Here is a 15,099-nt window from a genome sequence, read left to right on the forward strand (position 1 = left end):
CTTGGCCTCTGTTAGAAAGGCAGTTTCATAGCAGGCTGGAATTTGAATCCAGGTCTTCTGGGGTTTGTTTTTCTTACTCTCAAATTTAGGCACCTCACTGATTATTTAATGAGAGTAGCGTACTTCCTTTCACTTGTAATATAAATTAATAGTTAAGTTTCTTAGTATTAACATTTTTAAATTTAAATTGCACCTAAAGGAGTTTCACAAGAAATACCAAGACTGAAAAAATACAGTTTTGTGACTTTTTACAAGCTTTCTAGTTTCTAATGATTTTTAGTTTTAGAAAATGATGGATGCTATGTTCAGAAAATTGACAATAAATATGTATCTGGGAAGGATGTGGAAAGTGACTTAATCCTGTCCATGATACTTTTGGCATCGTATCAGAGTTAAGACAGATGGTTCTCTCTGTCCTCCCTATAAAACTGAGCCTGGAAAAATAGAAGTAAATTGTGGCCTCAGGTTTTCTTAACCTGACTGCCCTTGCGTTTGACCACTTCATGTTAAGTTTCTGCAGTTACCCACTATGGACATCTAAAAGACTAGTTTGAGCCTTATTTTCCTTGATGAGTCCAATGTGAAGGTACACAGAATCAAAACTGCCAGCCTTTCAAATGCCAGGAGTTCTGTCCCTTCCTGTCTGTAGCATTGGTACTGTGGATCTCAGGACATGCAAGCATGTGGGAGTGGGTAGGGTATAGAGATAGTCTAAGTAAAGGATGTATGATTAGGGTAATTTCTTTCCCCTCTTCTGGAAATTACTTCTTTATTCATATAATATATTGGAAGCTGCTTGAGAAGCTGAATATATCACTTTTAATTGTGGTGCAGAGCCTTGAGTAGTTTTTAAAGTATATTAAGAATGCTTGAGGGCTGTAGAGATGGCTTATTAGGTAATATAGAAGCAAGTATATTGGGGGGCATTATAAATGCTGGGTAGGTAATGGTGGTCTGCCTGTAATCTCTGTATGGGAGGCAGAGATGGAGTATCCCCTGAGCAAGCTGCTAGCTAGACTAGGCAAATCTGCAAGATCTAGGTGCAAATGAGAGACTGTGCCTCAATATATATAAGGTGGAGAGTGATCAGGGAAGGCACATCTACCTTGGCCCTTCCCCCTCAAAATGCATACATCTTTCCGCTCATATACATAGGAACACACACACACACACACACACACACACACACACACACACGTGCGCATAAAAATTATATAAAAATACACATAAAATTTTTGGGGTGCTGGCTGGCCTCTAAACTCAGACATCCATCTGCCTCTGCCTCCCAAGTGCTGGGATTAAAGGTGTACACCACCACCATCCAGCATCACGTAAAATTTATATATTACCTTTAGAAAAAAAATATATGTTCATTTTTTTAAGAAAGGAAGACTGTAAGAAATACAGTAAATCAATTTTTAAGCATTTAGATGTATGTTTAAATTTTTTTTTGGTTTTTCGAGACAGGATTTTTCTGTGTAACTTTGTTGTCTGTCCTGGATCTCACTCTGTAGCCCAGGCTGGCCTCAAACTCAGAGGTCTGCCTGGCTCTGCCTCCCCAGTGCTGGGATTAAAGATGTGTGCCACTACTGCCTGAATATTTAAATGTTTTTAAAACAAGAGTGTAACTAGAGGTTAAGGGCTATTTCAAGACAACAGAGTTCAGCTCCATTTCAGACAGCAGATAACAAAATAGAAAACATTATATAGTGTCGGAGAGTGCCACTGCAGACTTGAATGTGAATGTGCATAATTTAAATTCAGAAAACATTCAGTGTTTCTGATGTTATAATCTAAGTTAATTTTCATACATTGTCTGGCTAGTACTATGTTATGGTTCTTAGTTTTGACCATAAAAGAAATTATTTTATTTTATTTTATTATTTTTTGGGGGGGGAGGTTTTCGAGACAGGGTTTCTCTGTGTAGCTTTGCGCCTTTCCTGGAACTCTCTCTGTAGACCAGGCTGGCCTTTAACTTACAGAGATCCGCCTGGCTCTGCCTCCCGAGTGCTGCGATTAAAGGCGTGTGTCACTACTGCCCAGCCATAAAAGAAATTATTAAAGGGACCAGAATTTTACTTAGATAAACATGAATTAGAAGTTAAATTTTATTGATTTCTGAGCTAAGAAATGATTTCTAAAGATTCTTATATTTTATTTTGGAGACTGGTCTTCAGCATATGTTTAGAGATATATCTATTGCTCCCCTCCCCAAATACCTTAAATTATAAGCAGCAGTTTGTACTCTTCAGTCATCCTCCATTTTCCTCGTGTATAGATGCTTGTTGCTAAAAGCCCCAAATCTTTGTGATCTCTCTTCTCTTTTCACCAAGTGAGCTTCCTTTGCTCTGCCATTCTCCTGTCTCCACTGCGTTCAGTCAGCTCACTGCCTGCTTACAGCTCTCTTTTCCTGGTGTGCACTGATCTTCTGAACAGGCACTGTGAGGAACAGGAGTTAACAGTAGCGCAGAGGGCTGAGCAGACACTGTCAGGAACAAGAGTTAAAAGAGCAGCAGAAAGAATTTAAATTAGGCACATTCACATTCAAGTCTGCAGTGGCATTCTCCGACACTATATAATGTTTTCTATTTTGTTATCTGCTGTCTGAAATGGAGCTGAAGTGTTATTGACCTTGTGTGAAATGTCTCTGAGGATTTGGAGGATGGAGCTTGGAGGGGCGGGCGCTACATTTTCATGTGACTTATCTCTGACATACTGCAGCAGGACTGAAAACACTCATCTGCTCACATAAGGAGGGGAAAAATTTCCAAGATTGAGCTAGCATAATTGTGCTGTATTTTCAGATTTTTCTCCCTTATGATTTTCTATTTTTCAATTTCACCTAATTTGATAAGGGTTGGAGGTAGGGGGAGGCCTCTGCATAGTAAATACATTGAGGGATGGAAGGAGGACTGCAACAATGATTCGAATGGTAAGGGACTGTTTAAAATCTCCACGGCATCGTGACCCACATTGCAGCCCATCTGACAAACGGTTAGTGAGATGGCCATCTCAGGTAGTTAAAAGTAGCAGTGTACAAGTAGCTTTATTTGAGTGCCTTTTTCTTCCATACAGATCTTAAGATCATTATACCTACATATCCAAAACAGCTGATTAGTGCTGCATTTCAGTCTCACTTCAACAAGATGAGACATACAAATAAGGCGTGTAGTTTCTTTCTTACATATTTGGTATCATTTCCTCACTTTCCTTTATGATAGAGCTAAATGAAATCCGAGCTTACATGTAGGTTCTGTTACATACTGAGTTATGTTAGTTTTTTGAAACATGATAATGACCTGGTGAGGTGAAACTGCCACACTAGACTAGAGGGCTTCTGAAATGCTGTCTTCCCTCTCCATATTGCCTTCTGCTCCCCACCTCCGTGTATTGCTGAAGAAGTCTGTGGCATTTTACTTCTCATTTTGTAGAAAATAAGAGCAGTACATGTGAGTGGTTTTAATAAACATGGGAAGTTAAACTTGTCATAGGAAAAGAAATAGCTTTATTTTACAATTTAAATCTTAAGTTTTTTGAAATACATTCGTATGAATCCAGTTCTGTTAAAAAAAAAAACAAACAGGAATTTGGAATGATATTTCAAAGAAGAGACTTGTGTGTTTGATTTAAGGGGGAGACATAATGCTCCCATGGACTGTTTTTAAACATAATGTACATGATTTTGTATTCTGACCAATTGGGTCATAGGTACTCCCAAAAGACCTTTTTGGAGTAAATGTGATGTTTCATACAGCATGCTATCTGTATATTAACAATCTTCTACATTTTCTATGTTGTTGCATTCTAAAATTGATGCACACTGGTGACTTAAGGGAAATTAACACACAAATGGCTCTTTTTCTTAATATTGTTCACTGTTTCTATCAGCCATTCTTGTTTAATAGGACAGTGATAGCTAAGGGTTAAGCATACAGAGCTGATGCAACTCCTCCTTTTCTTCACCAGCAGTTTTCATTGGACAGTATCACCATAGCAACAGTGAGATCAGTGAAACCTGAGTGTTCCATTGATTAGTTTCTGCTTCTTCCTTTTTTAATCTGTCCTTTTTCACCACATTTTAGTGAGGAAGCAATTTTTTTTTCTTTTACAAATAGAGCTTTTATTGATTTCTATTCCATAAATAATTTAAAGAGGGTAGAAAATTCTGCCCTTCATTTAAAAATTGAATGTTTCAACATGTATTTAAAAAGCGATTCAGGCTTAGGAGGATGGATAGCCATACCAGCTGTAGCTGATGTTCTCAGATACTCTTGCATTGTTTGCTGGTCTTCTAGGGAAAAGAACAATGTGGAACAGGACCTTAAAGAGAAGGAAGACGCAGTTAAGCAGAGGACAAGTGAGGTTCAGGTAAGTGGTCTGTACTGCTCCATTTCTGATGTGGGAATATTCATTGTAAATGTATTTTCTATTTGATGGGCATGATATTAGGTCTAGGGAATATCTAATATTTGTGTGACATAAATGTCTCTTTTTTAAATGATGATTGTTCCTCTGAATTCTGGCCTTTAAAGATTATACTGCAATGAGAAAGCAGTGTTTTTAAGCACATATTTATAGACTTGAAAATATTTTAATGATATTTACCTGCATATTATTCATTAAAGATAACTTTGAATGACTTGATATAAATAATATTACACCAGTAAAATTAAATTGGATCATCATCAAATACCAAATTGCTTTTTTTTCACGAATGTAAGGGTTTTGTCAGCTGGGAGACCTACTATTTTCAAAGACTGTTTCTCATGTCACTGGTAGGGTGGGAAATGATAGAGAGCAATTTAAAATAATATCTTATGAACTGCTTTGTAGCCAAAATAACTGAAACTTTGTCATAAGGCGATTTAATTCATTTTTGCTGTGTTGTATTAGTAATTTTATTTTATAAATAGAGGATATAATAAAACCTGTTTCTGTGTGAGAAATATGACAGAATGTTTTAAACATTAAAAACAGTACTGAGCAGTGTTTCCTGTGGCCATGTTTCTGGGATGCGTTTCCTGAGTGCTGTGCAGGAGGTTGGATGTGTGGGCACTGGTAGCAGCTGCCAGCAAGAGCTCATGGCTGGGCATTTCCTAATGTGTTACTTAGTTGTTAGATTTTCCGACTTGTACTGATGGTTTTAAATAGGTGGAAACTGACCCATTATTTTGTTTTGACAGAGGAGAACCATGCTAGGGTGGGGAAGATGATTCACTAAAGGGTTGAGGGAGCCAGAGACTTGTGGTTGGCAGTTGACTCTGATTGGATGACTGCATTAATTATATTTTTTTGGAATTTTCCTAAAAGTGATGTGAAAATCTAGAGATTTATTACCAACATTTCTCTTTCTGCTATTGATAATGAATGTGGGCTGGTAAGCTACTTGAGTTTCATTGTTTTGTGTAATTTTAAGCTTCTTGAAAAAAATGCAAATATTAAAACTTATTGCTGGGAACAGCTTGGGAACAGATAAAATCTATAAGTTTTTTTTTTCTTCACTTTGAAGTAGGTAGTCACTGGTATAGTCATAGACAACTTCTAGATTTAACCAGCTGCTATCCTAAAATACACAGGTTCTTAAGATAGACAGTATTTTGTTATTATTACATTTGTAGGGAAAAACAAACAGGATGAAGATTTCAATTGCCAGTTTAGGAGTGATCTAAAATTTATATTGGTCTTTGAATATCCTCAAATATTTATGTTTATAATTATAGAAGTTTTACTGCTAAAATTTCTCCATAATGTACCTGCTCATCTTCCTTAATGGTGTTAGTAGAGTAACACTAGGCTTTGTGAGGTCCAAAATATTTGATTGGAACATGAGATCTGGACTGGCTTCTGCATAGGGTACTTCTAGTATGAGGCATCTTGGACCTTGCTTAGTGTAGAACAAGCAATGATGGCTGAAAATACATTCACTGAGAAGTGACACTGAGGTTAATGAAAGTTCTGGGTTAGTAGAGTCATCTCTGTATTATCAATGCTAATGAGATGCTAGACCAAGACAAGTAGAATTCATTACCTACCGAGTTAGCTCTCATTTACCCTGTCATAACGAAGTGCGGACTAGGAGTAACACTGATGATTAAAATCTGTAATTCCAGCTTTCAGTACTTTCTTTCCTTTTTTCCTTTTTGAAACAGGGTTTTGTGTGACTCAAGCAAATCATTTATACACATATAAAGTAAAATCTAAGCCAGGCAATGGTGGCACATGCCCTTAATCTCAGCACTTGGGAGGCAGAGACAGGAAGATCTCTGTGAGTTCGAGGCAAGTGTGGTCTACAGAGCAAATTCCAGGCCAGCCAAGAACAGCTAATGCTACACAGAGAAATCTTGTCTTGAAAAACATAGATGGATGGATGGATGGATGGATGGATGGATGGATGGATGGATAGATAGATGATAGGTAGGTAGGTAGGTAGATAGATAGATAGATAGATAGATAGATAGATAGATAGATAGATAGATGATAGGTAGGTAGGTAGGTAGATAGAGAGAGTAAAATCTAAAAGAATTTGAACTTGGAAAACGAGTTAGTGACTCAGAGTAATTAATTGTCCAGTTTTTCATTTTAGTTCACTTATTTGGCTTATTTATTCTGAGGAAAAAGTTTTGTAGTTGTATAAACATGTTTTATTATAAATTCATTGGGGGTTTCTTGTATTATGGGTTTTTGTTGTTGTTTGTTTGAGACAGAACCCCACCATGCAGTCCAGAACAGCTGTAATTTGCTATGTAGCCCAGACTAGTCTTGAACTAAATATTCCCTGCCTATACCTCCCAGATGCTAGAATTGCAGGCATATGTCAGTGGTCTTATTTTCACTCAGTGTTGTTCTTTAATGAAATAGACAGACCTTTCCCTGTTGCTAATATTCCATAGGTTTAATTGTTAAATGACTTTTCAGTAGTACATCAGACTCAGGTAACTAAGATGAGTTATTTTAATATCTTAATTGGTCTTAAGAGTTTTGTGTGTTTAAATTTTATTTCTACATAGCTCCTCATGGTGTGTAGAGTGATGGCGATAAGTTTGTCAGTTTCAGTATCTTGAGTAGTTTCTAGAAAACAGAACATTTTTCTTGAAATTTCTTTCTCAATGAAGTCAAGATTCCCAGTTCAGATATCCTTTTATTCCTGAATGAGGCATCTTAGATGAGTCTGGCTGTGATGTTTTCTAAAGTAAACTTCAGCACCATGTCTCACTGTGATTCTTGGTCCTTCTGTCTCTGCTACTCTCCATTGCTGCCGCCCTTCTTCCCTCTACAGTCCAAAGCCTCATGAGACTGGTAGGACAGAAAGAAGCAAGAGTCTCCAGTACTTACTGGATTGTCCAAGTGCTAGGAGAACCTGCACTGCCCGAGTTAGAGTGTGCTGGGTGGAGAATGCAGGAGGAGGGAGAGGAGAGACGTGCATTTGTGCCTTCATCTAGTTCCAGGATAAGAAAAGCAAATGATAAGCAAATTTGTGCCAAAATAAAATAGCCAAGTAGATCTAGGTACAGATAATAATGTAGAAGTTGCATGTAGAGGGGGTAGTCTTGTAAGTGAGTTAGTGGTAAATGTTCTTTCTTATTCATATTAGCATATAAGTTGCAACTTTTAGTTTTGACTTAATTTTAAATCTGTTTACTGAAAGCAAAGATCCTTTGGCTGTGGGTTTGTGTTGGAAATATTTTTAATATTGTTTTATTTTTTAGCTTTTCTTTGTAAAGACTTTTTTTTTTTTAATGAGTATTTGGATGTGTGGACCATGTGCATACCTGGTGCTAGTGAAGAATGTGTTAGGATTTCTGCAGCACTGAACAGTAATGAGCCATCAATATGTGGGTACTGGGAACCAACCTAAGTCTTCTAAAAGAGCAGCAGATGCTCTTAGCTGCTGAGCTATCTCTTATTTTATTTTTAGCTTTTGAGACAAGGTCACACTTGGTAGCCCGTGCTGACCTAGAACTCACTGTAGCTGAGGCTAGTCTTGAACTCACAGCAGTCATTTTGCCTCACTCCTGAAAGTGCTGGGATTGTAGGCTTAAGCCACCATGCCTACATTGTGTTGAAATTTTTATAGAGATGGCTTCTTTTTTCATGCTGAAAAAAGAAATTTATATCTATTAACATGTTTTTAATTTATCTTATGTAGGTGCATTGGTGTTTTGACTGCATGTATGTCTGTGTGAGGGTGTTAGAAACCCTGCAACTGGAGTTACAGACAGCTGTGAGCTGCCATGTGGGTGCTAGGAATTGAACACAGGTCCTCTGGAAGAGCAGCTAGTCCTCTCAACCTCTGGGCCATCTCTCCAGCCCCAGAAATACTGGTTTGTTGTTGTTGTTGTTTTATGGTTGTTGATTAAGGTTCAAGTATTTCCTAGAGGTGTTTTATCAATAAATTGTTCTTTAGGCCTGTACTTTTGTGTTACAGATAGGTTTTCATTACAGTGAAGAAAAAAAGAAAGGCAGTGAGGTTGGGTTAGCTGAGTAAAAGTATTTGCTCTAAAAGAGAAAGGGTAGGACTGAGTATATTAAATTGGTTTGTTTATTCTTTTTTCTCTTATGAAAACCTATCTTCTGAGGTTGTAATTAAGTTGCTCACTAAAAATACTACTTTTTAAAAAAAATAGTTCAGTGTATTAAAGGAATTAACATTGATCTTGTTGGTAATCCTTAGATAAAAAGAAATCAGTAATGTAAGAATATTTTTAAACTAGGAAAATCACCAGAGATTCCTTGCTTTTATTTTAAAAAGGGGGACTGAACTGGAGAGATAGCCTAGTGGTTAAGAACACTGTTCTTCAAGAGGACCCAAGTTCAATTCCCAGCACCCACATGGTGGCTGACAATTACCTGTATCTCCAGTTCCAGGAGACCTGATGCTCTTCTCTAGCTTCCCTGGGCACCAGACACACACTACCTATATGCAGACAAAACACCTATATACATAAAATAACAAAATAAGTTTTTTAGAAAGGCAGTCATGACATTTCTTAATTATAGAAAATAAAATGGGTCACAGGAAATTTGTAAAATACACAGCAAGGAAAATAGCTCATCAGGTAAAGTGTGGGGACTTGAATTTGATCCCTGAGACCAATATAGTTAAGGACAGACCTGGCTCTCACAAGTTGCCCCCTTCCTAACACACACACACAACAATTAATGAAATGTAACAAACCCTTAAATTTAACATACACTAAAGCATGAGAAATGAAGAAGCTTTTCTATGCATAAATTGTTTCAGCTATATGATCTGAGATATATGATGATATATACATCTTTCTATTCAGCTTAAAAAATAACTATATCCTAAACACTTTTTTATATGACCTTTTTAGGTAAGTAATATTTTCCTTCTTTGGATTTATATTTAAAAAACAACATATATATGATGATAAAGACTAGAAATTATTAGAGAATGTGAAATTCTAGGTTTTTGTTTGGGTTATAGAGAAAGAAATTGGACCGATGGGGATAGGTAGCAGTTCTACCTTTTTTTTTTTTCTTTTCTTTTCTTTTCTTTTTTCTGAGACAGGGTTTCTCTGAGTAGTTTTGGTGCCTGTCCTGGATCTCGCTCTGTGGACCAGGCTGACCTCAAACTTAGAGATCCGCTTGGCTCTACCTCCTGAGTGCTGGGATTAAAGGCATGTGCCACCAGCACCAGGCCAGTTTTACCATTTTTTAATTCCTGAGTTTTGTTTTATTTTGGTATGTGGCACGATGTGGGTGTGTGCATATGTAGGTGAAGCAGGGAGGAAATATACTGGTTTTAAGGGTTTTAGACTACCTGGTCATGAGCACATGGACGGAAAAAGTGCCTATTCCATTTCCTGTTACAAAAAGTCATTTAATAGGGGCTGAAGGTACAGCTCAGTGCTTAGGAGCATGTTCTTCAGGAGACCCAGGTTCAGTGCTCAGCAACCACATCAGATGGTATACAGCTGCCTGTATACCAGCCCCAAGGCACCTTCATTCAGGGCACATCTCACACACATACACACACACACACACACGTACACACACGTAGTTAAAAATAATAAATCTTTATAAAAAATTACCTAATATATTGATTGCACTTAGAGGATATGTCAAATATTAAATTGGTAAAAATAAACCTCTAATCTTAACCAAAAGTCTGAGAAGTGATCTGAATAGTTTTTTACTAGTCCATCTATGCTTTAGTTTTTTTTACCTGTGTATGTGACCACTAATAGCACCTACTTCTTGAATGTGTATTGGGATGTATGCATGCCACACTGTACCTGTAGAGAACTCTGCTTCCACTGTGTGGGTCCTGAGGATCTTTACCCACTGAACCATCTTGCCAGCCTAATCGTTTATATATAATCAATTAAAAGTTCTCCTCTACATAAACAGTGGTGGAGGGCTTGCCTAGCATGCATGAGGCCCTAGGTCCAGTCCCCAGTAGAGAAAGACAGACCAGGTTTTTTAGATGTGTTGTATAAGCTATATTCCTCGGTGAAGCTGTTTAAAATAATTATACCAATGTTGAAAGCATCCTGCTAAATGAAAGAAGGCAATTAGGGAAAAAAAGTTACATGATTACATTTATGTAAAATATCCAAATTGAATAGATTTGTAGAACTGATAAATAGATTAGTGGTTACCCAGGACAGAGGAGAATATGAATTAAGAGAAAGGCAGGTCAGGAGTAAAAGGGAGGTGACTTGCTAGTGAGTACAGGGTTTCTTTGGTAGGTTGATCGAAGTGTTCTGAAATGCCTTTAGTTGATAATTGCACGACTCCCTGAGTAAAGTAAATGGATTAACTATGTGGCTATAGGTTATCTCACAAAAGCTACTATAGAAAATAGACTGGAGCCTGGCAGTGGTGGTGCACGCCTTTAATCCCAGCACTTGGGAGGCAGAGGCAGGGGGATGTCTGAGTTTGAAGCCAGCCTGGTCTAAAAGTGAGTTCCAGGACAGCCAGGACTACACAGAGAAACTTTGTCTTTAAAACACACACACACCACACCACACCACACCACACCACACCACCACCACACCACACCACCACCACACCCAACACCACACCACACCACACCACACCACACCACACCACACCACCACCACACCCAACACCACACCACCACCACCACCACCACCACAAACAACAACAGAAAGGAAGGAAGAAGAAAGAAAAGAAACTGTGTTCTCTATATTAGGGGTGGAAGTGGGAGGTGTTGGTGTATTGGTCAGAAATTGACACTATAACAGTAGCAAAAAAAACCTTGAAAGAGATCGAGTGCTTAGATGCCTAGAAGAAGAGGGAGCAGACTGGGGAAGATGGCGGGGTTGCATGGTAGGCTTGCCCGAGGAACACAGCAGCAGTTAGGGCTGAGGTAAACCGCAGAGGAAGGAGCAGTTGGCGTGGGTCGGCATTCAAGATAATGGAGGTTCTTAAGGACTCTGTGTAGATGGATTTTTCTTTGGGCCTCAAGCTCACAAATAATGACACAGAGACTTATTAATTATGAAAGTTCGGTCTTAGCTTGGGCTTGTTCCTAAATAGTTCTTATAACTGAAATTAACCCATATCTTTTATTTGATGTTCTTTTATGTGGCTCAGTTACCTTTACTCTGTACTGCCAATCCTGCTTCCTCCACCTCTGGCTGGTATCCCACCTTTCTTCTTCCCAGCATTCTCTCTCTGCCCAGAAGTCCCACCTACACCTCCTGCCTAGCTATTGGCTATTCAGCTTTTATTACACCAATTACAGCAATATATCTTCACACAGTGTACAAATAGCCCAGGACAACTTTGTTTTTTCAGTGAGATGAAGACTGAAAGGTTTTGAGTGGATAAGTGATAGGATTTGACACAGGATTTGTTGTACTTTGTTTCACTCTTTTAAGTCTTTTTTTTTTCCCCAGTTGTTAATATCTGTAATTTAAGTTGGAGTTCAAGGCTAGCTGTCCTTTGCCGCATCTGAGTTCAAGCCAACTTGGACTACATGAGACCTCTTCTTAAAAAAGGAAAAAGTTTGTTTTTCTTAATTTTAACTGACACATAATAATTATACATATGTCTAAGGACACAGTATAATATTTCAGCCTGTTTATACAATGCAACGATTAGATGATTAACAAAACTGTTACTTAGACATGCTTTTTTTTGTGTGTGTTGGTAACTTTGAAATTCCTAGCCACTTACTTTGAAATGTTTAATTGCCATGAACCATAGCTATTCTGCTTTGCTATGGAACATCATATATTCCTCCTATGTAGCTGTATACATCAATCCTCAGCTCTTCCTTCCCTACACTCACTCAAGGTCTGACAAAGGCTCTTCTTTACCATATGAGACCACCCTTTTCATTGTTCCATACAAGTCAGAACATTGAGAGTTCGACATGAGTTGGAGTTGTTCTTTTTGTTTTTGGTGCTGGGGTTGAACCAGGGCCTTATGGGGCTTTTGTTATTGATGGTGGTAGTGGTGGTGTTTTGTTTTTGTTTTTATGAGTCAAGGTCTTTCTATGTAGTTCTGGTTGTCCTTGTAGTCACTGTGTAGACCAGATGTCTTAGGGTTTCTATTGTTGAGATGATACACCGTGACCAAAAAGCAAGTTGGGGAGGAAAGGGTTTATTTGGCTTAAACTTCCACAGCACTGTTCATCATGGAAGGAAGTCAGGACAGGAACTTAAGCAGGTCAGGATCCTGGAGGCAGAAGCTGATTCAGAGGCCATGGAGGAGAGCTGCTTACTGGCCTGCTCCTCATGGCTTGCTCAGTCTGCCTTCTTTATAGAACTCAGGACCACTAGCCCATCATGGGCTGGGCCCTCCAACATCAATAACTAATTAAGGAAATGCCCTACAGCTGGATATTATGAAGATATTTTCTCAGTTGAGGTTCCCTCCACTCAGATGACTTTAGCTGGTGTCAAGTTGACATAAAACTAGCCAGCACACTAGGCTGGCCTCAAACAGAGATCTTCCTGCCTCAACTTCTGGAGTGCTGGAATTAAAGGTGTATGCCACCACCCCCAACTGACAAAGTGTTTTATTTGTTTTTAGTGGCTGAGGTGCTAAAAATACATGCAAAGGTAGCTGAGTGGGAGCAGTATAGCCCATTGGAAGGTAGCAATCTGAGAGAGATGAAAGTAACTTAGCATTGGGGGAAAGGATTTGCTGGCAGGCTGGAGACAAAAAGAGAAAGGGGCTGGGCAGTGGTGGCTCATGCCTTTAAACCCAGCACTCAAGAGGCAGAGCCAGGGGGCTCTGTGAGTTCGAGGCCAGCCTGGTCTAGAGAGCGAGCTCTAGGACGCACACCAAAACTACACAGAGAAACCCTGTCTCAAAAAAACAAAGAGAGAGAGAGAGAGAGAGAGGGGGGGGGGAGGGAGGGAGGGGGAGAGAGAGAAAGGGAGAGAGAGAAAGGGAAGAGCGGAAGAAGATGCCATGGTTTTGACCAGAAGACAGAGACTAGAGCAGATGTGGAGAAATGGCATGAGTTGTTTCGACGTGCTGGAGAAGTCAATCAGACATCCAAGAACAGATTTGAGTAAGCAAACTAGACACGCAAATCTGGAAGAGGTTACTTGAAGACTGCATGTAAAATTGAGAGCTTTAGTCCCCCCAATAAAAAATACTAATAAAACAAGATTTTGTTTTCCCTTAAAATAGACTTAAAAATTCACCTCTCCATGCCCTCAAAGGGATAAATGTGTGCATTTTCTTGTGTTTCAGGATCTTCAAGATGAAGTTCAAAGGGAGAGTGTTAATCTGCAAAAACTACAGGCCCAGAAGCAGCAGGTGCAGGAACTCCTTGATGAGCTGGATGAGCAGAAAGCCCAGCTGGAAGAACAGCTCAAGGAAGTCAGGAAAAAGTGTGCTGAGGAGGCCCAGCTGGTAAAGCCTGACTGCTTACTGACTGAGTCTCCACTTCCATCGCTTTCCTGGTTTAAAAGAAAACATTCCCTGCTTGTTAGCGGCAGTCTCGTCTGCAGTTGCTTTATGACGGAGTTGGAGGGATGGTCATCAGGAGTTACTGTTCCCTGTAGTAGAAATTAGAGGGGTGCTTTTTTCCAGATCTTGATTGCACAAGACTTTTGCCTCCAAGTTCCTTTTAGCCCCTTCTGCATTATCTTCCACTACCAAAAGAATACATCAGAAATTCCAAACCACTAAACTAGACATCTCTTCATTTAATTCCCTTTCCTCTCATTCATCTCCACTTATAGATCTCTTCCCTGAAAGCTGAAATAACTAATCAAGAATCTCAGATCTCCACTTACGAGGAAGAACTGTCAAAAGCTAGAGAAGAACTAAGTCGCCTACAACAGGAAACAGCACAATTGGAAGAAAGCGTGGAGTCAGGAAAGGCTCAGCTAGAACCTCTTCAGCAGCACCTACACGAATCCCAACAGGAAATCAGTTCAGTAAGTGGAAACAAGTAGCGTGCCTGGAGGGCCCTTGGTATAAGAAAGCAGGCCGAGCAAGCCATGAGGAGCAGGCCAGTAAGCAGCTCTCCTCTATGGCCTCTGCATCAGCTCCTGCCTCCAGGTTCCTGACCTGCTTCAGTTCCTGTCCTGATTTCCTTCCATGATGAACAGTGCTGTTCAAGTGTAAGCCAAATAAACCCTTTCCTGCCTGATCATGGTGTATCATCACAGCAGTGATAACCCTCACTAAGACAGAACGAACCTATTGTCTTTTCTTTGCTCATTGAAATCATTTAGTTTTCTTATTTCTGTTTTTTTATATATTATTTACTATATATTTTATATGTAAATATATAAATAAATATATTAAAATCTGTTATTTAATATATTATAATTGATTGAATTCTGCCTTTTGTGTCTCACTGTGGATTTCATTTGAATAGTTGAAGTCTAAACAGCTTTATTCTTTGTTTAATGGACTTTGTGTGGCTTAATATTTTTTTAGAAGATACTTTCTAGGGCTCTTCTTTCCCATTAACAGATAGTGCCAGAACACAGGGTATTGGCTAGCCTTACCCTTATCTTCTTTAACTTCCTGTAGCTCCCCTACAGCTCCTCTCTGTTACTTGGACATCTTTTCCTCTGGTATCCTGGGTCTTTCTTTTTCTAATTATACCCTGAAAGACTGCCAGTTCTCAGA

At 39.0% G+C, this 15,099-nt stretch overlaps 1 protein-coding gene across 4 annotated transcripts in view; it reads left to right on the forward strand.

The window, feature by feature from the left end:
- Eps15 (epidermal growth factor receptor pathway substrate 15) overlaps positions 1–15,099 on the forward strand; it is a 110,659-nt gene that overhangs the window by 66,611 nt on the left and 28,949 nt on the right. For all 4 annotated transcript variants that reach the window (XM_059254693.1, XM_059254694.1, XM_059254695.1 and 1 more), the window contains exons 13-15: positions 4,296–4,368; positions 13,705–13,866; positions 14,199–14,396. In XM_059254693.1, the coding sequence (XP_059110676.1) occupies positions 4,296–4,368; positions 13,705–13,866; positions 14,199–14,396 (433 nt within the window). The remainder of the gene's footprint in view (positions 1–4,295; positions 4,369–13,704; positions 13,867–14,198; positions 14,397–15,099) is intronic.

The sequence above is a fragment of the Peromyscus eremicus genome, chromosome 2, assembly GCF_949786415.1.
Source record: "Peromyscus eremicus chromosome 2, PerEre_H2_v1, whole genome shotgun sequence".
NCBI lineage: Eukaryota > Metazoa > Chordata > Mammalia > Rodentia > Cricetidae > Peromyscus > Peromyscus eremicus.